Source organism: Salvelinus namaycush, unplaced genomic scaffold (genome assembly GCF_016432855.1).
Source record: "Salvelinus namaycush isolate Seneca unplaced genomic scaffold, SaNama_1.0 Scaffold3376, whole genome shotgun sequence".
In the NCBI taxonomy this organism is placed as follows: domain Eukaryota; kingdom Metazoa; phylum Chordata; class Actinopteri; order Salmoniformes; family Salmonidae; genus Salvelinus; species Salvelinus namaycush.
Genome location: NW_024060315.1, coordinates 1 through 25782, shown reverse-complemented (window position 1 = coordinate 25782; position 25782 = coordinate 1). Strand labels below are relative to the sequence as shown.

The 25782-nt window shown below is 49.8% G+C and overlaps 1 protein-coding gene across 1 annotated transcript; it reads left to right on the top strand.

The window, feature by feature from the left end:
* Positions 1-984: 984 nt before the first annotated feature.
* Positions 985-23348, top strand: LOC120040245 (lysosomal-trafficking regulator-like; the record flags this gene model as incomplete). The annotated part of the gene is made up of 13 exons (XM_038985461.1): positions 985-1205; positions 4833-5042; positions 8478-8654; positions 10981-11057; positions 11304-11492; positions 14491-14636; positions 16831-16992; positions 17133-17188; positions 17267-17419; positions 19754-19998; positions 20136-20202; positions 20319-20475; positions 23208-23348. Coding segments are annotated over 13 exons (2001 nt in total), but the record flags the coding sequence as incomplete, so codon positions are not given.
* Positions 23349-25782: the final 2434 nt, after the last annotated feature.

Here is a 25782-nt window from a genome sequence, read left to right as displayed (position 1 = left end):
TCCTCCTCCTCCTCCTCCTCTGTTCCCCCTCTCCTCCTCCTCCTCTGTTCCTCCTCTGTTCCCTCTCTCCTCCTCCTCCTGTTCCCTCTCCTCCTCCTCCTCCTCCTCTGTTCCCCCTCTCCTCCTCCTCCTCCTCTCTGTTCCCTCCCCCTCTCCTCCTCCTCCTCTGTTCCCTCTCTCCTCCTCCTCCTCCTCTGTTCCCCCTCTCCTCCTCCTCTGTTCCTCCTCTGTTCCTCCTCCTCCTCCTGTTCCTCCTCTGTTCCTCCTCTGTTCCCCCTCTCCTCCTCTGTTCCTCCTCTGTTCCCCCTCTCCTCCCCCTCTCCTCCTCCCATGTTCCCCCTCTCCTCCTCCTCCTCTCCTCCCCCTCTCCTCCTCCCATGTTCCCCCTCTCCTCCTCCTCCTCTGTTCCCCCTCTCCTCCTCCTCCTCTGTTCCCCCTCTCCTCCTCCTCCTCCTCTGTTCCCCCTCTCCTCCTCCTCCTCCTCTGTTCCCCCTCTCCTCCTCCTCCTCCTCTGTTCCCCCTCTCCTCCTCCTCCTCCTCTTCCTCTGTTCCCCCTCTCCTCCTCTTCCTCTGTTCCCCCTCTCCTCCTCTTCCTCTGTTCCTCCTCTTCCTCTGTTCCCCCTCTCCTCCTCCTCCTCTGTTCCCCCTCTCCTCCTCTCCTTCTCATCCTCCCCCTCTCCTCCTCTCCTTCTCCTCCTCCCATGTTCCCCCTCTCCTCCTCCTCCTCCTCCTCTGTTCCTCCTCCTCTGTTCCTCCTCTCCTCCTCTACCTCCTCTGTTCCCCCTCTCCTCCTCTACCTCCTCTGTTCCCCTTCTCCCCCTCTCCTCCTCTGTTAACCCTCTCCTCTCCTCCTCTGTTAACCCTCTCCTCCTCTGTTAACCCTCTCCTCTCCTCCTCTGTTAACCCTCTCCTCTCCTCCTCTGTTAACCCTCTCCTCCTGTACCTCCTCTGTTCCCCCTCTCCACCTCTGTTCACCCTCTCCAGACGTGAGCCAAGACTTCTACGACCTGCTGAACTTCTCAGACTCCCCTGACCCTGTCGACCCTGTTGACCACGCCCCAGAGGAGGATGGCTCCATCCCCAGCTCATCAGGCCACACCCCTGGCCCGCCCTCTCCCCTCCCCTTCCCCCTTCCCCCGGCCAACATGAAGAGTTTCCAGAAAGACATCCTCAGACTGATGATGGACGGGATCAAGATCAGTCTGGTTAGTGGTGGTTATAACCAGTCTCCTTAGTGGTGGTTATAACCAGTCTGCTTAGTGGTGGTTATAACCAGTCTGGTTAGTGGGGATTATAATCAGTCTGGTTAGTGGGGATTATAACCAGTCTGGTTAGTGGTGGTTATAACCAGTCTGGTTAGTGGTGGTTATAACCAGTCTGGTTAGTGGTGGTTATAATCAGTCTGCTTAGTGGTGGTTATAATCAGTCTGCTTAGTGGTGGTTATAATCAGTCTGCTTAGTGGTGGTTATAACCAGTCTGCTTAGTGGTGGTTATAACCAGTCTGCTTAGTGGTGGTTATAATCAGTCTGCTTAGTGGTGGTTATAATCAGTCTGCTTAGTGGTGGTTATAATCAGTCTGGTTAGTGGTGGTTATAATCAGTCTGCTTAGTGGTGGTTATAATCAGTCTGCTTAGTGGTGGTTATAACCAGTCTGCTTAGTGGTGGTTATAACCAGTCTGCTTAGTGGTGGTTATAACCAGTCTGCTTAGTGGTGGTTATAACCAGTCTGCTTAGTGGTGGTTATAACCAGTCTGCTTAGTGGTGGTTATAACCAGTCTGCTTAGTGGTGGTTATAACCAGTCTGCTTAGTGGTGGTTATAACCAGTCTGCTTAGTGGTGGTTATAATCAGTCTGCTTAGTGGTGGTTATAACCAGTCTGCTTAGTGGTGGTTATAACCAGTCTGCTTAGTGGTGGTTATAACCAGTCTGCTTAGTGGTGGTTATAACCAGTCTGCTTAGTGGTGGTTATAACCAGTCTGCTTAGTGGTGGTTATAATCAGTCTGCTTAGTGGTGGTTATAATCAGTCTGCTTAGTGATGGTTATAATCAGTCTGCTTAGTGGTGGTTATAATCAGTCTGCTTAGTGGTGGTTATAATCAGTCTGCTTAGTGGTGGTTATAATCAGTCTGCTTAGTGGTGGTTATAATCAGTCTGCTTAGTGGTGGTTATAATCAGTCTGCTTAGTGGTGGTTATAATCAGTCTGCTTAGTGGTGGTTATAATCAGTCTGGTTAGTGGTGGTTATAATCAGTCTGCTTAGTGGTGGTTATAACCAGTCTGCTTAGTGGTGGTTATAACCAGTCTGCTTAGTGGTGGTTATAACCAGTCTGCTTAGTGGTGGTTATAATCTGTCTGCTTAGTGGTGGTTATAATCTGTCTGCTTAGTGGTGGTTATAATCAGTCTGCTTAGTGGTGGTTATAATCAGTCTGCTTAGTGGTGGTTATAATCAGTCTGCTTAGTGGTGGTTATAATCAGTCTGCTTAGTGGTGGTTATAATCAGTCTGCTTAGTGGTGGTTATAATCCGTTTCCATTCAGTCAATTTGGAAAGGAAACTAAAATGCTGAATTGGACTTTCAGTTTGCTACTTCAGTTGAATGAATTGAAATGGACCCCGACCCTGGTTTTAATATCTCTGTTGTTCTCCTTTTGCTTGTGAAGTGGTCATTGACAACTCATGACGTGTGAGATGATTGACTGTTAGACCTCCCTCTGAATCTCAATGGAACCAATAGAGGAAGTGGCTCCGTTTTGTACCGATAGGACGCATGGGGAGGGAGTGGCTCCGTTTTGTACCGATAGGACGCATGGGGAGGGAGTGGCTCCGTTTTGTACCGATAGGACGCATGGGGAGGGAGTGGCTCCGTTTTGTACCGATAGGACGCATGGGGAGGAAGTGGCTCCGTTTTGTACCGATAGGACGCATGGGGAGGAAGTGGCTCCGTTTTGTACCGATAGGACGCATGGGGAGGGAGTGGCTCCGTTTTGTACCGATAGGACGCATGGGGAGGGAGTGGCTCCGTTTTGTACCGATAGGACGCATGGGGAGGAAGTGGCTCCGTTTTGTACCGATAGGACACATGTGGAGGGAGTGGCTCCGTTTTGTACCGATAGGACACATGGGGAGGGAGTGGCTCCGTTTTGTACCGATAGGACGCATGGGGACGGAGTGGCTCCGTTTTGTACCGATAGGACGCCTGGGGAGGGAGTGGCTCCGTTTTGTACCGATAGGACGCATGGGGACGGAGTGGCTCCGTTTTGTACCGATAGGACGCCTGGGGAGGGAGTGGCTCCGTTTTGTACCGATAGGACGCATGGGGAGGGAGTGGCTCCGTTTTGTACCGATAGGACGCATGGGGAGGGAGTGGCTCCGTTTGTACCTATAGGACGCATGGGGAGGGAGTGGCTCCGTTTTGTACCGATAGGACGCCTGGGGAGGGAGTGGCTCCGTTTTGTACCAATAGGACGCATGGGGAGGGAGTGGCTCCGTTTTGTACCGATAGGACACATGGGGACGGAGTGGCTCCGTTTTGTACCGATAGGACGCATGGGGAGGGAGTGGCTCCGTTTTGTACCGATAGGACGCCTGGGGAGGGAGTTGTAATTGTATATGACCAGGTACTAGGGACGGAGGTGTGACCAGGCACTAGGGATGGAGGTGTGACCAGGTACTAGGGATGGAGGTGTGACCAGGTACTAGGGATGGAGGTGTGACCAGGTACTAGGGATGGAGGTGTGACCAGGTACTAGGGACGGAGGTGTGACCAGGTACTAGGGACGGAGGTGTGACCAGGTACTAGGGACGGAGGTGTGACCAGGCACTAGGGACGGAGGTGTGACCAGGCACTAGGGACGGAGGTGTGACCAGGCACTAGGGACGGAGGTGTGACCAGGCACTAGGGACGGAGGTGTGACCAGGCACTAGGGACGGAGGTGTGACCAGGCACTAGGGACGGAGGTGTGACCAGGCACTAGGGACGGAGGTGTGACCAGGCACTAGGGACGGAGGTGTGACCAGGCACTAGGGACGGAGGTGTGACCAGGCACTAGGGACGGAGGTGTGACCAGGCACTAGGGACGGAGGTGTGACCAGGCACTAGGGACGGAGGTGTGACCAGGCACTAGGGACGGAGGTGTGACCAGGCACTAGGGACGGAGGTGTGACCAGGCACTAGGGACGGAGGTGTGACCAGGCACTAGGGACGGAGGTGTGACCAGGCACTAGGGACGGAGGTGTGACCAGGCACTAGGGACGGAGGTGTGACCAGGCACTAGGGACGGAGGTGTGACCAGGCACTAGGGACGGAGGTGTGACCAGGCACTAGGGACGGAGGTGTGACCAGGCACTAGGGACGGAGGTGTGACCAGGCACTAGGGACGGAGGTGTGACCAGGCACTAGGGACGGAGGTGTGACCAGGCACTAGGGACGGAGGTGTGACCAGGCACTAGGGACGGAGGTGTGACCAGGCACTAGGGACGGAGGTGTGACCAGGCACTAGGGACGGAGGTGTGACCAGGCACTAGGGACGGAGGTGTGTCCAGGCACTAGGGACGGAGGTGTGTCCAGGCACTAGGGACGGAGGTGTGTCCAGGCACTAGGGACGGAGGTGTGACCAGGTACTAGGGACGGAGGTGTGACCAGGTACTAGGGACGGAGGTGTGACCAGGTACTAGGGACGGAGGTGTGACCAGGTACTAGGGACGGAGGTGTAGAGGCGATGCAGTCATTGTTTGTGTGTTTGTTTGTTCGTTTGTATATGTTGTCTTTTTTTCTCATTGTATCTGGTTTGAAATGACTTCGTCATAATGTGGGACTATGCTTGTTCTCCCAGGGCAGTACGGGTCGTGGCGGGGCCCCCAGGCAGCAGTGGAGGAGGATCCTGTGGTCGTGTCGGGACACCTTCAGGGTTCAGATCGGACGCCTCTTGGTGCACACCCTCTCCCCTGCATTACCCCTCAGGGACAGGAAGGAGGCGCTAGAGTTTGTGTTCGACCCTGCAAACCCTGACTTCCTCAAGGAGAGCCTCAGCCCCGGGTTAGAGGTAAGAGGTCAGGGGTCGCTGTTAGGGCTGAGCCCAGACATCCTAAGGGGAGAGCCCCAGGTGAGAGGTCTGAGGTTGCTGTTAGGGTCAGGGTTAGGTGCTGAGCCCAGACATCCTCAGAGGAGAGCCCCAGGTGAGAGGTCTGAGGTTGCTGTTAGGGTCAGGGTTAGGTGCTGAGCCCAGACATCTTCAGGTGAGAGGTCTGAGGTTGCTGTTATGGTCAGGGTTAGGTGCTGAGCCCAGACATCTTCAGGGAGAGCCTCAGCCCCGGGTGAGAGCGAGAGAGTGAATGAATGAAAGGTTGAGAGAGAGAGAGAGAGAGAGAGAGAGCAAGATCGAAAGAGAGAGGGCGAGAGAGAGAGAGCAAGATTGAAAGAGAGAGAGAGAGCAAGATTGAAAGAGAGAAAGAGGGCGAGATCGAGAGAGAGAGAGCAAGATTGAAAGAGAGAGAGAGCAAGATTGAAAGAGAGAGAGAGCAAGATTGAAAGAGAGAGAGAGCAAGATTGAAAGAGAGAGAGAGCAAGATTGAAAGAGAGAGAGAGCAAGATTGAAAGCGAGAGAGGGCAGGTCTCATGAGTCCCATGTTCCCATGTACGTACAGGTCCAGCTGCCAGGGCCTTGGCTCTGAAATAACCCAGAGAGACATCTTCATAGTTACCATGGCAGCCTGGTCTGTCTTACAGTAACCCCCCCTGGAGGAGGAACAGTAGGTCAGACTGGTCTGTCTTACTGTTCCTCCTCTGGGGGGGGTTACTGTAGGTCAGACTGGTCTGTTTTACTGTTCCTCTTCCAGGGGGGGGGTTACTGTAGGTCAGACTGGTCTGTCGTACTGTTCCTCCTCCGGGGGGGGGTTACTGTAGGTCAGACTGGTCTGTCTTACTGTTCCTCTTCCAGGGGGGGGTTACTGTAGGTCAGACTGGTCTGTCTTACTGTTCCTCCTCCGGGGGGGGGGGGGGGGGGTTACTGTAGGTCAGACTGGTCTGTCTTACTGTTCCTCTTCCAGGGGGGGGTTACTGTAGGTCAGACTGGTCTGTCTTACTGTTCCTCCTCCAGGGGGGGGGGGTTACTGTAGGTCAGACTGGTCTGTCTTACTGTTCCTCTTCCAGGGGGGGGGTTACTGTAGGTCAGACTGGTCTGTCTTACTGTTCCTCCTCCAGGGGGGGTTACTGTAGGTCAGACTGGTCTGTCTTACTGTTCCTCCTCCAGGGGGGGTTACTGTAGGTCAGACTGGTCTGTCTTACTGTTCCTCTTCCAGGGGGGGGGGTTACTGTAGGTCAGACTGGTCTGTCTTACTGTTCCTCTTCCAGGGGGGGGTTACTGTAGGTCAGACTGGTCTGTCTTACTGTTCCTCTTCCAGGGGGGGGGGGTTACTGTAGGTCAGACTGGTCTGTCTTACTGTTCCTCTTCCAGGGGGGGGGGTTACTGTAGGTCAGACTGGTCTGTCTTACTGTTCCTCTTCCAGGGGGGGGGGTTACTGTAGGTCAGACTGGTCTGTCTTACTGTTCCTCTTCCAGGGGGGGGTTACTGTAGGTCAGACTGGTCTGTCTTACTGTTCCTCCTCCGGGGGGGGTTACTGTAGGTCAGACTGGTCTGTCTTAATGTTCCTCTTCCAGGGGGGGGTTACTGTAGGTCAGACTGGTCTGTCTTACTGTTCCTCCTCCAGGGGGGGGTTACTGTAGGTCAGACTGGTCTGTCTTACTGTTCCTCCTCCGGGGGGGGTTACTGTAGGTCAGACTAGTCTGTCTTACTGTTCCTCTTCCAGGGGGGGGTTACTGTAGGTCAGACTGGTCTGTCTTACTGTTCCTCCTCCAGGGGGGGGTTACTGTAGGTCAGACTGGTCTGTCTTACTGTTCCTCTTCCAGGGGGGGGGTTACTGTAGGTCAGACTGGTCTGTCTTACTGTTCCTCTTCCAGGGGGGGGTTACTGTAGGTCAGACTGGTCTGTCTTACTGTTCCTCCTCCAGGGGGGGTTACTGTAGGTCAGACTGGTCTGTCTTACTGTTCCTCTTCCAGGGGGGGGTTACTGTAGGTCTGACTGGTCTGTCTTACTGTTCCTCCTCCAGGGGGGGTTACTGTAGGTCAGACTGGTCTGTCTTACTGTTCCTCCTCCAGGGGGGGGTTACTGTAGGTCTGTCTTACTGTTCCTCCTCTGGGGGGGGTTACTGTAGGTCAGACTGGTCTGTCTTACTGTGCCTCTTCCAGGGGGGGGGGGGGGGGGGTTACTGTAGGTCAGACTGGTCTGTCTTACTGTTCCTCTTCCAGGGGGGGGTTACTGTAGGTCAGACTGGTCTGTCTTACTGTTCCTCCTCCAGGGGGGGGTTACTGTAGGTCAGACTGGTCTGTCTTACTGTTCCTCCTCCAGGGGGGGGTTACTGTAGGTCAGACTGGTCTGTCTTACTGTTCCTCCTCCAGGGGGGGGTTACTGTAGGTCAGACTGGTCTGTCTTACTGTTCCTCTTCCAGGGGGGGGGTTACTGTAGGTCAGACTGGTCTGTCTTACTGTTCCTCCTCTGGGGGGGGGGTTACTGTAGGTCAGACTGGTCTGTCTTACTGTTCCTCCTCCAGGGGGGGTTACTGTAGGTCTGTCTTACTGTTCCTCCTCCGGGGGGGGTTACTGTAGGTCAGACTGGTCTGTCTTACTGTTCCTCTTCCAGGGGGGGGTTACTGTAGGTCAGACTGGTCTGTCTTACTGTTCCTCCTCCAGGGGGGGTTACTGTAGGTCAGACTGGTATGTCTTACTGTTCCTCCTCCAGGGGGGGGTTACTGTAGGTCAGACTGGTCTGTCTTACTGTTCCTCCTCCAGGGGGGGGTTACTGTAGGTCAGACTGGTATGTCTTACTGTTCCTCCTCCAGGGGGGGTTACTGTAGGTCTGTCTTACTGTTCCTCCTCCGGGGGGGGTTACTGTAGGTCAGACTGGTCTGTCTTACTGTTCCTCTTCCAGGGGGGGGTTACTGTAGGTCAGACTGGTCTGTCTTACTGTTCCTCCTCCGGGGGGGGGGGTTACTGTAGGTCAGTCTGGTCTGTGATAGATGAAGGATGGACTCTCTCTCCCCTCTCCTCTCCCCTCTCTCCTCTCTCTCTCTCTCTACCCTCTCTCTCTCTCTCTCCCCTCTCTCTCCCCCCTCTCTCTCTCTCTCCTCTCCTCTCTCCTCTCTCTACCCTCTCTCTCTCTCTCTCTCTCTCTTCCCTCTCTCTCGCCCCTCCACTCTCCCCTCCCTTCTCCTCTCTCTCTCCCCTCCACTCTCCTCTCTCTCTCCCCTCCACTCTCCCCTCCCCTCCTCTCTCCTCTCTCTCTCCTCTCTCCCTCCCCTCTCCTCTCTCTCTCCCCCTCCACTCCACTCTCCCCTCTCCTCTCTCTATCCCCCTCTCTCCACCCCCCCCTCTCCTCTCTCTCCCCTCCACTCTCTCCCCTCCCCTCACCTCTCTCCTCTCTCAGCATGGTCCCAAGCTAGCCATGTATCTGTATGAGATGCTCCATGACCATAAAGATGCTCTGACCAAAGAGGAGCAGAGTACTGTGTGCAGTTTCATGTCATCACTGAAGCTGTGGGGTCATCGCTGCATCCCGCCCAGCGCACCGTACAAACCAGACCTGCTCAAGGCTATCAAAGAGGTAACCTTTACCTTTACCCTGACCCTATAACCTTTACCTAACCTTATAATACGGGTGGGCAAACTACGGCCCACAGGCCGGATCCAGCCCGGGGAGGTTTGAGAACAAAAATATCTACATATATATTCCGTAAAACTTAAATTCATAGACTGGATGTTTATTTGCTTAAATCACTGAACAGGCTTCTATTTAAGCCAGGCTTCTATTTAAGCCAGGCTTATATTTAAGCTAAGCTTCTATTTAAGCCAGGCTTTTATTAGAGCCAGGCTTTTGTTTGAGCCAGGCATCTATTTGAGCCAGGCATCTATTTCCTTAATGTACACAACATAGTTTACATAGTTCATTGTTTAACTCCACCATTAATTTCCTGCACTAATGTGTTATCATTTACACACTGTGTCATATTTATTTTGTCTTAGTATGCCTCAAAAACATTGCTGGGGGTTTGTACTCCTGTATTTGACTGTTTTTGCTCTTGCCAGTTAGCTAGCAGTTCTCAGCTGTTAGCAGCCAGTTAGCTAGCAGTTCTCAGCTGTTAGCAGCCAGTTAGCTAGCAGTTCTCAGCGGTTAGCAGCCAGTTAGCTAGCAGTTCTCAGCTGTTAGCAGCCAGTTAGCTAGCAGTTCTCAGCTGTTAGCAGCCAGTTAGCTAGCAGTTTTCAGCTGTTAGCAGCCAGTTAGCTAGCAGTTTCTTACTGGCGAATAAAAACGGATGATTGTCGTAATTTTTGAGTCATTACTCAATTATTTAATGTAACAAATCAAACATTAAACCTTGTAAACAATTAATGGTAAATCATGGTAATTCATGGTAATTCATGGTAACAAATCAGTTAGACCAGGTGTTTATCTGAAACAGGCGTTTACTTGCTGAAATGTATGCCGTTGCCCGCCGTTTCATTTATATACTGAAACATGTAACGGTTTGGTCCCATGTTTCATGAGCTGAAATAAAAGATTCCATAAATGTTATGGTATCGGCAGGCATAACCTACAGACAACGAACACAGTTGAATTTTATCAATGGTAATTTGAATGCACAGAGATACCGTGGCGAGATCCTGAGGCCCATTGTCGAGCCATTCATCCTCCACCATCACCTCATGTTTCAGCATGATAATACACAACGCCATGTCGCAAGGATCTGTACACAATTCCTGGAAGCTGAAAATGTCCCAGTTCTTCCATAGCCTGCATACTCATCAGACATGTCACCCATTGAGCATGTTTGGGATGCTCTGGATCGACGTGTACGACAGCGTATTCCAGTTCCCGCCAATATCCAGCAGTTTCACACAGCCATTGAAGAGGAGTGGGACAACATTCCTTGGCCACAATCAACAGCCTGATCAACTCGATGTGAAGGAGATGTGTCGCGCTGCATGAGGCAAATGGTGGTCACACCAGATACTGACTGGTTTTCTGATCCATGCCTCTACCTTTATTTAAAGGTATCTGTGACCAACAGATGCATATCTGTATTCCCAGTCATGTGAAATCCATAGATTAGGGCCTAATGAATTTATTCCAGTTAACTGATTTCCTCATGTGAACTGTAACTCAGTAAAATATTTAGAAATTGTTGCGTTTTATATTTTTGTTCAGTATAAATTTAACAGAACACCCCAGGCCACTCTGGAACGTCTAAAATTAGATAAAAAGTACATATAAATTATAATGGACCTACACTGAGTTTACGAAACATTAGGAATGCCTTCCTAACATTGAGTTGGGTTCGGGTTCAACCGTTTTCCGTGAGTATCAAGAATGGTCCACCACCCAAAGGACATCCAGCAAACTGGACACGACTGTGTGAAGCATTGGAGTCAACATGGGCCAGCATCCCTGTGGAACGCTTTCGACACCTGGTAGAGTCCATGACCTGACGAACTGAGGCTGTTCTGAGGGCGTTACTCAGAACAGGTGTTCCTAATTTACCCTAACCCTATAACATCTCTGACTTTACCAAATAACATCGCTGACCTTACCCTATGACATCACTGACCTTACCCTAACCCTATAACATCACTGACCTTACCCTTATCCTATAACATCACTGACCTTACCCTAACCCTATAACATTGCTAGCCAGTCTGGCCAACGGTTAGGGTTCAACTCTGGAACTACAACTGTCTTGAGTCCTGGGTTAGTCCCAGCCCTGTCCCATTTCATCTCACGGGTCCCAGCCCTGTCCCATTTCATCTCACGGGTCCCAGCCCTGTCCCGTTTCATCTCACGGGTCCCAGCCCTGTCCCATTTCATCTCACGGGTCCCAGCCCTGTCCCGTTTCATCTCACGGGTCTCATTCATGTCCCGTTTCATCTCACAGGAACAGCTGAAATACGAGGCGGATGAGAAGAGCAGTAAACTGGCCTGGGAGAAGAAAATTTCCAACACACAGAAAAGGTGAAGCATGATTGGTTCGTTAGACTCCAGAGCCGTGTCTTACTACCAGTCAAATCCTTGCTTTCCCCAGTACTTGTTCCCTCCATTCCTCTCAAAGCTCATTGGAGGAGGAGGTAAGAGGAAGGGACATTGAAATGGATCCTCAGCTCCGATGTACTTTGAGAGGAATTCAGAAACCAAGAACAGCGGCACGGATTCTAACAATGTTTCAAACCAATGTATTGTCCGTCTCTCTCCTTTCTCCAGTCTGATCCAGCGTCTGGACGGTAAGTCCAAGGACATCTCTAAGATCGCTGCCGACATCACCCAGAATGTGTCACTGAGACAGGGTATGGAGAGGAAGAAAGTGATCCAGCACATCAGAGGACTCTATAAGATAGACCTCAGCGCCTCAAGACACTGGCAGGAACTGGTGCAGCAACTCACACACGACCGGTGAGTACTGGTGCAGCAACTCACACACGACCGGTGAGTACTGGTGCAGCAACTCACACACGACCGGTGAGTACTGGTGCAGCAACTCACACACGACCGGTGAGTACTGGTGCAGCAACTCACACACGACCGGTGAGTACTGGTGCAGCAACTCACACACGACCGGTGAGTACTGGTGCAGCAACTCACACACGACCGGTGAGTACTGGTGCAGCAACTCACACACGACCGGTGAGTACTGGTGCAGCAACTCACACACGACCGGTGAGTACTGGTGCAGCAACTCACACACGACCGGTGAGTACTGGGGGAGGAGAGTTACACTGAACAACTCACACACGACCGGTGAGTACTGGTGCAGCAACTCACACACGACCGGTGAGTACTGGTGCAGCAACTCACACACGACCGGTGAGTACTGGTGCAGCAACTCACACACGACCGGTGAGTACTGGGGGAGGAGAGTTACACTGAACAACTCACACACGACCGGTGAGTACTGGTGCAGCAACTCACACACGACCGGTGAGTACTGGGGCAGCAACTCACACACGACCGGTGAGTACTGGGGCAGCAACTCACACAGGACCGGTGAGTACTGGGGGGGGGGGGGTTACACAACAACTCACACAGGACCGGTGAGTACTGGTGCAGCAACTCACACACGACCGGTGAGTACTGGGGCAGCAACTCACACAGGACCGGTGAGTACTGGGGGGGGGGGGAGTTACACAACAACTCACACAGGACCGGTGAGTACTGGGGCAGCAACTCACACACGACCGGTGAGTACTGGGGCAGCAACTCACACAGGACCGGTGAGTACTGGGGGGGGGGGAGTTACACTGAACAACTCACACACGACCGGTGAGTACTGGGGGAGGAGAGTTACACTGAACAACTCACACACGACCGGTGAGTACTGGGGGAGGAGAGTTACACTGAACAACTCACACACGACCGGTGAGTACTGGGGCAGCAACTCACACACGACCGGTGAGTACTGGGGCAGCAACTCACACACGACCGGTGAGTACTGGGGGAGGTGAGTTATACTGAACAACTCACACAGGACCGGTGAGTACTGGGGGAGGGGAGTTACACAACAACTCACACAGGACCGGTGAGTACTGGGGGGGGGAGTTACACTGAACAACTCACACAGGACCGGTGAGTACTGGGGGGGGGGGTTACACTGAACAACTCACACACGACCGGTGAGTACTGGGGCAGCAACTCACACACGACCGGTGAGTACTGGGGGAGGGAGTTACACTGAACAACTCACACAGGACCGGTGAGTACTGGGGGAGGTGAGTTATACTGAACAACTCACACAGGACCGGTGAGTACTGGGGGAGGTGAGTTATACTGAACAACTCACACAGGACCGGTGAGTACTGGGGGAGGGAGTTACACTGAACAACTCACACAGGACCGGTGAGTACTGGGGGGGGGAGTTACACAACAACTCACACAGGACCGGTGAGTACTGGGGGAGGGGAGTTACACTGAACAACTCACACAGGACCGGTGAGTACTGGGGGGGGGAGTTACACTGAACAACTCACACACGACCGGTGAGTACTGGGGCAGCAACTCACACACGACCGGTGAGTACTGGGGGAGGGAGTTACACTGAACAACTCACACACGACCGGTGAGTACTGGGGGAGGTGAGTTATACTGAACAACTCACACAGGACCGGTGAGTACTGGGGGGGGGGGAGTTACACAACTCACACAGGACCGGTGAGTACTGGGGGAGGGGAGTTACACAACTCACACAGGACCGGTGAGTACTGGGGAGGGGAGTTCCAGCAGGCCACAAATGTGCATGTGTCAGCATATGGTCTCACAAGGGGTCTGAGGATCTCATCTCGGTACCTAATGGCAGTCAGGCTTCCTCTGGCGAGCACATGGAGGGCTGTGCGACCCCCCCCCCCCAAAGAAATGCCACCCCACACCATGACTGACCCACCGCCAAACCGGTCATGCTGGAGGATGTTGCAGGCAGCAGAACGTTCTCCACGGCGTCTCCAGACTCTGTCACGTCTGTCACGTGCTCAGTGTGAACCTGCTTTCATCTGTGAAGAGCACAGGGCGCCAGTGGCGAATTTGCCAATCTTGGTGTTCTCTGGCAAATGCCAAACGTCCTGCACGGTGTTGGGCTATAAGCACAACCCCCACCTGTGGACGTCGGGCCCTCATACCACCCTCATGGAGTCTGTTTCTGACCGTTTGAGCAGACACATGCACATTTGTGGCCTGCTGGAGGTCATTTTGCAGGGCTCTGGCAGTGCTCCTCCTTGCACAAAGGCGGAGGTAGCGGTCCTGCTGCTGGGTTGTTGCCCTCCTACGGCCTCCTCCACGTCTCCTGATGTACTGGCCTGTCTCCTGGTAGCGCCTCCATGCTCTGGACACTACGCTGACAGACACAGCAAGCCTTCTTGCCACAGCTCGCATTGATGTGCCATCCTGGATGAGCTGCACTACCTGAGCCACTTGTGTGGGTTGTAGACTCCGTCTCATGCTACCACTAGAGTGAAAGCACCGCCAGCATTCAAAAGTGACCAAAACATCAGCCAGGAAGCATAGGAACTGAGAAGTGGTCTGTGGTCACCACCTGCAGAACCACTCCTTTATTGGGGGTGTCTTGCTAATTGCCTATAATTTCCACCTTTTGTCTATTCCATTTGCACAACAGCATGTGAAATGTATTGTCAATCAGTGTTGCTTCCTAAGTGGACAGTTTGATTTCACAGAAGTGTGATTGACTTGGAGTTACATTGTGTTGTTTAAGTGTTCCCTTTATTTTTTTGAGCAGTGTATAATGACTTGTTTACTGTTCTAATAATGTTGGTAACCAGATTACAGTGTTGGTAACCAGTTTATAATGTTGGTAACCAGTTTATAATGTTGGTAACCAGTTTATAATGTTGGTAACCAGTTTATAATAGAGTGACTGGTTGCTAATACTATTTGATGTGTTTTTCAGTGCTGTGTGGTATGACCAGATGTCGTACCCTACTTCCTGGCAGCTGGACCCTACAGAGGGACCCAACAGGGAGAGGAGACGGCTGCAGAGGTGTTACCTCACCATCCCCAACAAGTACCTGCTCAAAGACCGACGCAAGCCAGACGGTACGTTGACCCTAACCCATAACCCCTAACCCTCACCATCCCCAACAAGTACCTGCTCAAAGACCGACGCAAGCCAGACGGTACGTTGACCCTAACCCATAACCCATAACCCCTAACCCTCACCATCCCCAACAAGTACCTGCTCAAAGACCGACGCAAGCCAGACGGTACGTTGACCCTAACCCATAACCCATAACCCTCACCATCCCCAACAAGTACCTGCATTTAAACTATAGTAATAATAATGATTGGTCAGTCTGATCTTCATAATAATGATTAGTCAGTCTGATCTTAATAATAATGATTGGTCAGTCTGATCTTCATAATAATGATTAGTCAGTCTGATCTTCATAATAATGATTGGTCAGTCTGATCTTAATAATGATGATTAGTCAGTCTGATCTTAATAATAATGATTAGTCAGTCTGATCTTCAGCACCACTAGGGATGACATTCTAACAGCTGCAATAAAGAGCTTTTCATTTTTTTCTTAATTTTCGCTTATGAGAGCACTATCTGGAAACCCACTATGATTTAATCCAGCGTATTGATCCTGTCTGATCCCGTCTGTCTGACCCGGTCTGACCCTGTCTGATCCCGTCTGACCCGGTCTGACCCCGTCTGTCTGATCCCATCTCTGACCCTGTCTCTGACCCTGTCTGTCTGATCCCATCTCTGACCCTGTCTGTCTGATCCCGTCTGTCTGACCCTGTCTCTGACCCTGTCTCTGACCCTGTCTGTCTGATCCCGTCTGTCTGACCCGGTCTGATCCCGTCTGTCTGACCCGGTCTGATCCCGTCTGTCTGATCCCGTCATATCCGGTCTAACTGATCGTGTCTGTCTGATCCTGTCTGTCTGATCCCGTCTGTCTGACCCTGTCTCTGACCCTGTCTGTCTGATCCCGTCTGTCTGACCCAGTCTGATCCTGTCTGCCCTGGTCTGACCCTGTCTGTCTGACCCTGTCTGTCTGATCCCGTCTGTCTGACCCGGTCTGATCCCGTCTGTCTGACCCTGTCTCTGACCCTGTCTGTCTGATCCCGTCTCTGACCCTGTCTCTGACCCTGTCTGTCTGATCCCGTCTGTCTGACCCGGTCTGATCCCGTCTGTCTGATCCCGTCATATCCGGTCTGACTGATCCTGTCTGTCTGATCCCGTCTGTCTGACCCGGTCTGATCCTGTCTGTCTGATCCCGTCTGTCTGACCCTGTCTCTGACCCTGTCTGTCTGATCCCGTCTGTCTGACCCGGTCTGATCATGTCTGCCCTGGTCTGACCCTGTCTGTCTGACCCTGTCTCTGACCCTGTCTGTCTGAGCCTGTCTGTCTGACCCGGTCTGATCCTGTCTGTCTGATCCCGTCTGTCTGACCCGGTCTGATCCTGTCTGCCCCGGTCTGATCCTGTCTGTCTGATCCCGTCTGTCTGACCCGGTCTGACCCTGTCTGACCCGGTCTGATCCTGTCTGTCTGATCCCGACTGTCTGACCCGGTCTGACCCTGTCTGTCTGACCCGGTCTGACCCTGTCTGACCCGGTCTGATCCTGTCTGCCCCGGTCTGATCCTGTCTGTCTGATCCCGTCTGTCTGACCCGGTCTGACCCTGTCTGATCCTGTCTGTCTGACCCGGTCTGACCCTGTCTGATCCTGTCTGTCTGACCCGGTCTGATCCTGTCATATCCTGTCTGTCTGATCCTGTCATATCCTGTCTGTCTGTTCCTGTCTGACCCTGTCTGACCCTGTCTGTCTGTCTCTCCTTTCAGACCCAGCAGCGCGGGCTCCACTGTCCTTCCTGTCTGACCCTGTCTGTCTGTCTCTCCTTTCAGACCCAGCAGCGCGGGCTCCACTGTCCTTCCTGTCTGACCCTGTCTGTCTGTCTCTCCTTTCAGACCCAGCAGCGTGGGCTCCACTGTCCTTCCTGTCTGACCCTGTCTGTCTGTCTCTCCTTTCGGACCCAGCAGCGCGGGCTCCACTGTCCTTCCTGTCTGACCCTGTCTGTCTGTCTCTCCTTTCGGACCCAGCAGCGCGGGCTCCACTGTCCTTCCTGTCTGACCCTGTCTGTCTGTCTCTCCTTTCAGACCCAGCAGCGCGGGCTCCACTGTCCTTCCTGTCTGACCCTGTCTGTCTGTCTCTCCTTTCAGACCCAGCAGCGCGGGCTCCACTGTCCTTCCTGTCTGACCCTGTCTGTCTGTCTCTCCTTTCAGACCCAGCAGCGCGGGCTCCACTGTCCTTCCTGTTTGAGGATAAGACCCACTCCTCCTTCTCCTCCACGGTGAAAGACAAGGCCACCAGCGAACCAATCAGATTCACCAGACGCTGCATCAGTGTCGCTCCCTCTAGAGAGACCTCCGGAGAGCTGCTGCTTGGTAGGAGAACACACCCCCTCCGAGCTTTATTGTCCAGTCAGTTTGCTCTGGACAAGGTCCCATTGAGGCTGCCTAAGCCTCTATTTACTGGTGTGTGTGCTCTTCTCACAGAGTGACCTTTTGACCCTCTGCATTCACAGGGAAGTCTGGGATGTACTTCGTGGAGGATAATGCAGCTGACGCCCATGACAACCAGGTAACCCTTTCTCTACACCTGCACATTTAGGACAGAGGTGTTGTCGTCTGGCTGCTCACTGTGTGTGTGTTGTGACAGAGTGTCCACGGGGAGACGGAGGCAGCCTCGTTCTCCTGGACCTATGAGGAGATAAAGGAGGTCCATAAGAGGTGGTGGCAGCTCAGAGACAACGCTGTAGAGATCTTCCTCACCAACGGACGGACTCTCCTGCTAGCCTTCCACACCACCAAGGTAGGATGGACTACAGAGCACAGGGTCTCCTGCTGGCCCTCCACACCAGGTTTGATAGTTCAGCATCTCCCCATCTTTTCTAGATTTAAGAAGAAGAAGAAGCTGATTAAACAGCATGATCATTACACAGGTGCACCTTGTGCTGGGGACAATAAAAGACCACTCTAAAATGTGCAGTTTTGTCACACAACACAATGCCACAGATGTCTCAAGTTTTCAGGGAGCGAGCAATTGGCATGCTGACTGCAGGAATGTCCACCAGAGCTGTTGCCAGAGAATTGAATGTTCATTTCTCTACCATAAGCCTCCTCCAACGTCGTTTTAGAGAATTTGGCAGTATGTCGAACCGGCCTCACAACCGCAGACCATCTGTATGGCGTCGTGTGGGCGAGCGGTTTGCTGATATCAACGTTGTGAACAGAGTGCCCCATGGTGGTGGTGGGGTTATGGTATGGGCAGGCATAAGTTACAGACAACGAACACAATTGCATTTTATCAATGGCAATTTGAATGCATAAAAATACCTTGACGAGATCCTGAGGCCCATTTTTATATGGTATCTGCAAGCAACAGATGAACAGTTGAAGTGGGAAGTTTACATACACTTAGGTTGGAGTCATTAAAACTTGTTTTTCAACCACTCCACATATTTCTTGTTAACAAACTATAGTTTTGGCAAGTCGGTTAGGACATCTACTTTGTGCATGACACAAGTCATTTTTCCAACAGTTGTTTACAGACAGATTATTTCACTTATAATTCACTGTATCACAATTCCAGTGGGTCAGAAGTTTACATACACTAAGTTGACTGTGCCTTTAAACAGCTTGGAAAATTCCAGAAGATGATGTCATGGCTTTAGAAGCTTCTGATAGGCTAATTGACATAATTTGAGTCAATTGGAGGTGTACCTGTGGATGTATTTCAAGGCCTACCTTCAAACTCAGTGCCTCTTTGCTTGACATCGTGGGAAAATCTAAAGAAATCAGCCAAGACCTCAGAAAAAAATTGTAGACCTCCACAAGTCTGGTTCATCCTTGGGAGCAATTTCCAAACGCCTGAAGGTACCACGTTCATCTGTACAAACAATAGTACGCAAGTATAAACACCATGGGACCATGCAGCCGTCATACCGCTCAGGAAGGAGACACATTCTGTCTCCAAGAGATGAATGTACTTTGGTGCAAAAAATACAAATCAATCCCAGAACAACAGCAACGGACCTTGTGAAGATGCTGGAAGAAACAGGTACAAAGTATCTATATAAAATTTGTAAAATTAGTCCTATATTGACATAACGTGAAAGGCCGCTCAGCAAGGAAGAAGCCACTGCTCCAAAACCACCATAAAAAAGCCAGACTACGGTTTGCACATGGGGACAAAGATCGTACTTTTTGGAGAAATGTACACTGGTCTGATGAAACAAAAATAGAACTGTTTGGCCATAATGACCATCGTTATGTTTGGAGGAAAAAGGGGGAGGCTTGCAAGCCGAAGAACACCATTTCACCGTGAAGCACGGGGGTGGCAGCATCATGTTTTGGGGGTGCTTTGCTGCAGGAGGGACTGGTGCACTTCACAAAATAGATGGCATCATGAGGCAGGAAAATTATGTGGATATATTGAAGCAACATCTCAAGACATCAGTCAGGAAGTTAAAGCTTGGTCGCAAATGGGTCTTCCAAATGGACAATGATCCAAAGTTGTGGCAAAATGGCTGAAGGACAACAAAGTCAAGGTATTGTAGTGGCCATCACAAAGCCCTGACCTCAATCCTATGGATAATTTGTGGACAGAACTGAAAAAGCGTGTGCGAGCAAGGAGGCCTACAAACCTGACTCAGTTACACCAGCTCTGTCAGGAGGAATGGGCCAACATTCACCCAACTTATTGTGCAAAGCTTGTGGAAGGCTACCCGAAACGTTTGACCCAAGTTAAACAATTTAATGGCAATGCTACCAAATACTAATTGAGTGTATGTAAACTTCTGACCCACTGGGAATGTGATGAAAGAAATAAATGTATTTGGCTAAGGTGTATGTAAACTTCTGACTTCAACTGTATATCTGTATTCCCAGTCATCTAATCAATAGATTGCATTTATTTAATTTGACTGATTTCATAAAGAAATGTAATTAAATTGTTGCATTTGTTTTTGTTCAGTATGTAATCTGGCTAGCATTTTGTAGCATGTAGCAATGCTAGTGGAAAGTGATTGTATCAGCTAGCATAACATAACACAATACTGAGCTGCAGCTAGCTATAAAAAAAGTGATGGCTTAAAAAGTATTACACATGCAATAAAACTAGATTTTAAATTTCCTGTTTCCTTAGTTCCGTGATGACGTGTACCACAACATCCTGACCTCTGACCTTCCCAACCTCCTGGAGTATGGTAACATCACGGCGTTAACACACCTGTGGGGCTCGGGGCAGATCAGTAACTTTGAGTACTTGACGCACCTCAACAAACACTCTGGGCGGAGCTTCAACGACCTGATGCAGTACCCCGTCTTCCCCTTCATACTGAAGGACTACATTTCAGAGACACTGGACCTGGGGGACAGCTCCATCTACAGGTCAGTTATAGTACTAACGTGGTTAGCTCAGGGGTCAGTGTTATAACGAACTGACGTGTTAATTGGTACTACAGACCAAAGAAAAACAGAGAACAGGAAGTTGGACCTTTTTTCTTTCTCTTTTGGACTGTTTTCAGGAACCTGAACAAGCCCATAGCAGTCCAGTCTAAAGAGAAGGAGGATCGCTATGTGGACAATTATAAGGTAAACAGCTCAATACAGCCTTACTGGGTTACTACTTCTCTTGAATACGAGATCAGTATTTCTAATGTATTCGTTACACACGTCGCATAAACCGGAGCTTCTACCTCCTCTTCCAGTACCTGGAGGAGGAGTATCGTAAAGGTGCGCATGAAGACGACCCCATGCCTCCTGTCCAGCCGTACCATTATGGATCTCACTACTCCAACTCTGGCACTGTGCTACACTTCCTGGTTCGCATGCCTCCATTCACCAAGATGTTCCTGGCCTACCAGGGTAAGACACCCACACAGATGTGTACTGCTAATGTAGCTGACGTAAACCCTCTCTTCTTAAGAATTGCTATTTTCGTTCAGCGGCATATAAAAGATCACTGCCATCTGTATTGTGTTATTAGCATGATCCTGAGGCTGATCACTGCCATCTGTATTGTGTTATTAGCATGATCCTGAGGCTGATCACTGCCATCTGTATTGTGTTATTAGCATGATCCTGAGGCTGATCACTGCCATCTGTATTGTGTTATTAGCATGATCCCGAGGCTGATCACTGCCATCTGTATTGTGTTATTAGCATGATCCTGAGGCTGATCACTGCCATCTGTATTGTGTTATTAGCATGATCCTGAGGCTGATCACTGCCATCTGTATTGTGTTATTAGCATGATCCTGAGGCTGATCGCTGCCATCTGTATTGTGTTATTAGCATGATCCTGAGGCTGAGGCTGATCACTGCCATCTGTATTGTGTTATTAGCATGATCCTGAGGCTGAGGCTGATCACTGCCATCTGTATTGTGTTATTAGCATGATCCTGAGGCTGATCACTGCCATCTGTATTGTGTTATTAGCATGATCCTGAGGCTGATCACTGCCATCTGTATTGTGTTATTAGCATGATCCTGAGGCTGAGGCTGATCACTGCCATCTGTATTGTGTTATTAGCATGATCCTGAGGCTGATCACTGCCATCTGTATTGTGTTATTAGCATGATCCTGAGGCTGATCACTGCCATCTGTATTGTGTTATTAGCATGATCCTGAGGCTGATCACTGCCATCTGTATTGTGTTATTAGCATGATCCTGAGGCTGAGGCTGATCACTGTCATCTGTATTTTGTTATTAGCATGATCCTGAGGCTGATCACTGCCATCTGTATTGTGTTATTAGCATGATCCTGAGGCTGAGGCTGATCACTGCCATCTGTATTGTGTTATTAGCATGATCCTGAGGCTGATCACTGCCATCTGTATTGTGTTATTAGCATGATCCTGAGGCTGAGGCTGATCACTGCCATCTGTATTGTGTTATTAGCATGATCCTGAGGCTGATCACTGCCATCTGTATTGTGTTATTAGCATGATCCTGAGGCTGATCACTGCCATCTGTATTGTGTTATTAGCATGATCCCGAGGCTGATCACTGCCATCTGTATTGTGTTATTAGCATGATCCTGAGGCTGATCACTGCCATCTGTATTGTGTTATTAGCATGATCCTGAGGCTGATCACTGCCATCTGTATTGTGTTATTAGCATGATCCTGAGGCTGAGGCTGATCACTGCCATCTGTATTGTGTTATTAGCATGATCCTGAGGCTGATCACTGCCATCTGTATTGTGTTATTAGCATGATCCTGATGCTGATCACTGCCATCTGTATTGTGTTATTAGCATGATCCTGAGGCTGATCACTGCCATCTGTATTGTGTTATTAGCATGATCCCGAGGCTGATCACTGCCATCTGTATTGTGTTATTAGCATGATCCTGAGGCTGATCACTGCCATCTGTATTGTGTTATTAGCATGATCCTGAGGCTGAGGCTGATCACTGCCATCTGTATTGTGTTATTAGCATGATCCTGAGGCTGATCACTGCCATCTGTATTGTGTTATTAGCATGATCCTGAGGCTGAGGCTGATCACTGCCATCTGTATTGTGTTATTAGCATGATCCTGAGGCTGATCACTGCCATCTGTATTGTGTTATTAGCATGATCCTGAGGCTGATCACTGCCATCTGTATTGTGTTATTAGCATGATCCCGAGGCTGATCACTGCCATCTGTATTGTGTTATTAGCATGATCCTGAGGCTGATCACTGCCATCTGTATTGTGTTATTAGCATGATCCTGAGGCTGATCACTGCCATCTGTATTGTGTTATTAGCATGATCCTGAGGCTGAGGCTGATCACTGCCATCTGTATTGTGTTATTAGCATGATCCTGAGGCTGATCACTGCCATCTGTATTGTGTTATTAGCATGATCCTGATGCTGATCACTGCCATCTGTATTGTGTTATTAGCATGATCCTGAGGCTGATCACTGCCATCTGTATTGTGTTATTAGCATGATCCCGAGGCTGATCACTGCCATCTGTATTGTGTTATTAGCATGATCCTGAGGCTGATCACTGCCATCTGTATTGTGTTATTAGCATGATCCTGAGGCTGATCACTGCCATCTGTATTGTGTTATTAGCATGATCCTGAGGCTGATCACTGCCATCTGTATTGTGTTATTAGCATGATCCTGAGGCTGATCACTGCCATCTGTATTGTGTTATTAGCATGATCCTGAGGCTGAGGCTGTTGTAGCGCCGTGTTCTGAGAACAACGTCCTGATCTAAGACTGATCTGATCCAATGGCAGGCCATGCATCAAAGGCTTCCTCTGATAGGCTTTCTCTCCCCCTTTTCACACTCAAACTTCTCTCTGTCCCCCTCTTCTCCCCTTCCATTTCTCTTCCTCTGTTCGTGTCTTTCCAATGCTCTTCCTCCGAAGCCTCTCATCTTTGTTGATAGAAGTGTAATTGAATGCAGAAGCGGTGGTTCACAAGGCAATGAAAGGAAGTCTGCTCATTCACCAAGATAAAGACACTGTGTTGGTCCTGTATCATCAGAACACAGGTTTAATTAGTGTGTGTGTGTGTGTGTGTGTGTGTGTGTGTGTGTGTGTGTGTGTGTGTGTGTGTGTGTGTGTGTGTGTGTGTGTGTGTGTGTGTTCCAGACCAGAGCTTTGATATCCCTGACCGGACCTTCCACTCTATGAATACAACATGGCGTCTCTCCTCGTTCGAGAGCATGACTGACGTCAAGGAGCTAATACCGGAGTTCTTTTACCTCCCGGAGTTCCTGGTCAACAGAGAGGGTAGGAGAATAGACCACACACACACACCTCTGTAACACAAGGAGTGTTAACCAGAGTTCTATTACCTCCCTGAGTTCCTCTTCAACAGTGAGGGTAGGAGAATAGACCACACACACACACCTCTGTAACACAAGGAGTGTTAACCAGAGTTCTATTACCTCCCTGAGTTCCTCTTCAACAGAGAGGGTAGGAGAATAGACCACACACACACACCTCTGTAACACAAGGAGTGTTAACCAGAGTTATTTTACCTCCCTGAGTTCCTCTTCAACCGAGAGGGAAAGACCACACATCTCTATACCTGTCTGTAACTCCTCTATACCTCCCTGAGTTTCTCTTCAACCGAGAGGGTAGGACAATGTGATAGTGGTGCCGGAGGGGATGGCTGCCATTTACGGGGTCCTAGCTATTTTGTTAGTTTTTTCACATTGTTTGTAACTAATTTTGTACATAATGTTGCTGCTACCGTCTCTTATGACCGAGAAGAGCTTCTGGACATCAGAACTCACCTCAAACTGGACAAAGATTTTTCTTTAATGAGTCTGACGCGAAGGATATACTGCTTTGTCGAAACAAGGCCCAAATCCCCGTCATCTGTGTGAAGAAAAGACAGAGAAAAAGGGGGAGGAGGGCGGGGTGCCTTGTATGTATTCGCCGACGAGCAGGTAAACCACCACTACCCTCTGTATTATTGGCCAACGTGCAATCACTGGAAAACAAACTGGACGATCTACGATTAAGACTATCCTACCAACGGGGCATTAAATACTGTAATATCTTATGTTTCACCGAGACGTGGCTAAAAGACGACACGAATAATATAGATCTGGCTGGGTTTTCCGTGCATCGGCAGGACAGAGCAGCTACGTCAGACGAGGTGTGGGGGGGGGGGGGGGTGTCTTTGTCAATAACAGCTGGTGTGCGTTGTCTAATATTAAAGAAGTCTCGATGGTATTGCTCACCTGAGGTAGAGTACCTCATGATAAGCTGTAGATCACACTATCTACCAAGAGGGTTCTCATCTATATTATTCGTAGCAGTCTATTTACCACCACAAACCGAGGCTGGCACTAAGACCGCACTCAGGAAGGCCATAAGCAAACAACAAAATGCTCATCCAGAAGCGGAAGTTGCTAGTGGCCGGGGACTTTAATGCAGGGAAACTTAAATTAGTTTTACCTAATTTCTATCAGCACTTTAAATGTGGAACCAGAGGGACAAAAAACTCTAGACCACCTTTACTCCACACAAAGCTCTCCCTCACCCTCCATTTGGCAAATCTGACCATAATTCTATCCTCCTGATTCCTGCTTACAGGCACAACTAAAGCAGGAAGTACCAGTGACTTGCGCAATACGGAAGTGGTCAGATGACGCGGATGCTAACCTACAGGACTGTTTTGCTAGCACAGACTGGAATCTGTTCCAGGATTCTTCCAATGGCATGGCAACATCTACAAACATTTTCCAGCCAAGTATAGGAGTCACGAAAGTCAGAAATAGCGATAAAATGAATCGCTTACCTTTGAAGATCTTCATCTGGTTACAGTCACAAGAGTCCCAGCTACACAATAAATGTTTGTTTTGTTCGATAAAGTCCCTCTTTATATCCCAAAAACTCTGTTTTGTTGGCACGTTTTGTTCAGTAATCCACAGGCTCAATGGCGGTCAAAACATGCAGACGAAAACATCCTAATAGTACTAGTAAAGTTTGTCGAAACATGTCAAACGATGTTTATAATTAATCCTCAGGTTGTCTATTGTCTAAATAATCGATAATATTTCAACCGGACAAAAGCGTATTCAATAGAAAGGAAAAACAACGAAGGGCGCGCAATCGGTCACGCGCGCAAACCAGCTCTGCATTCTTCCTCAGTCCACTGAGAGAAAGGTCTCATTCTTCTTCATTTTTCAGAAAACAAGCCTGAAACAATGTCTAAAGACTGTTGACATCTGGTTCCTAACCATTTAGATACTCTATAGGGATTAAATTGAAAACTACTCACATCAAAAAAAATCCCATTTCCTAGATGGATTTTCCTCAGGTTTTCACCTGCCATATCAGTTCCGTTATACTTACAGACATTATTTTAACAGTTTTGGAAACCTTAGAGTGTTTTCTATCCAAATCTATATGCATATCCTAGCTTCTGGGCCTGAGTAACAGGCAGTTTACTTTTGGTGCGCTTCTCATCCAGACGTCGAAATACTGCCCCAAGTCATAAGAATGAACTCTTTCTTGAACTGCATTGTTGGTAAAGGGTTTGTAAGTAAGCATTTCACTAAGGTTGTATTGGGCGTATGTGACAAATTCCATTTGATTTGATCCATAATCTTTGGTTGTTTAGTACAGGTATTCCCAAATCGGAGTATGCATACTCGTTGGCACCAAGGAACTTTTTCTCGGCTGAATGATCTGAATCTAGGATTAGAGG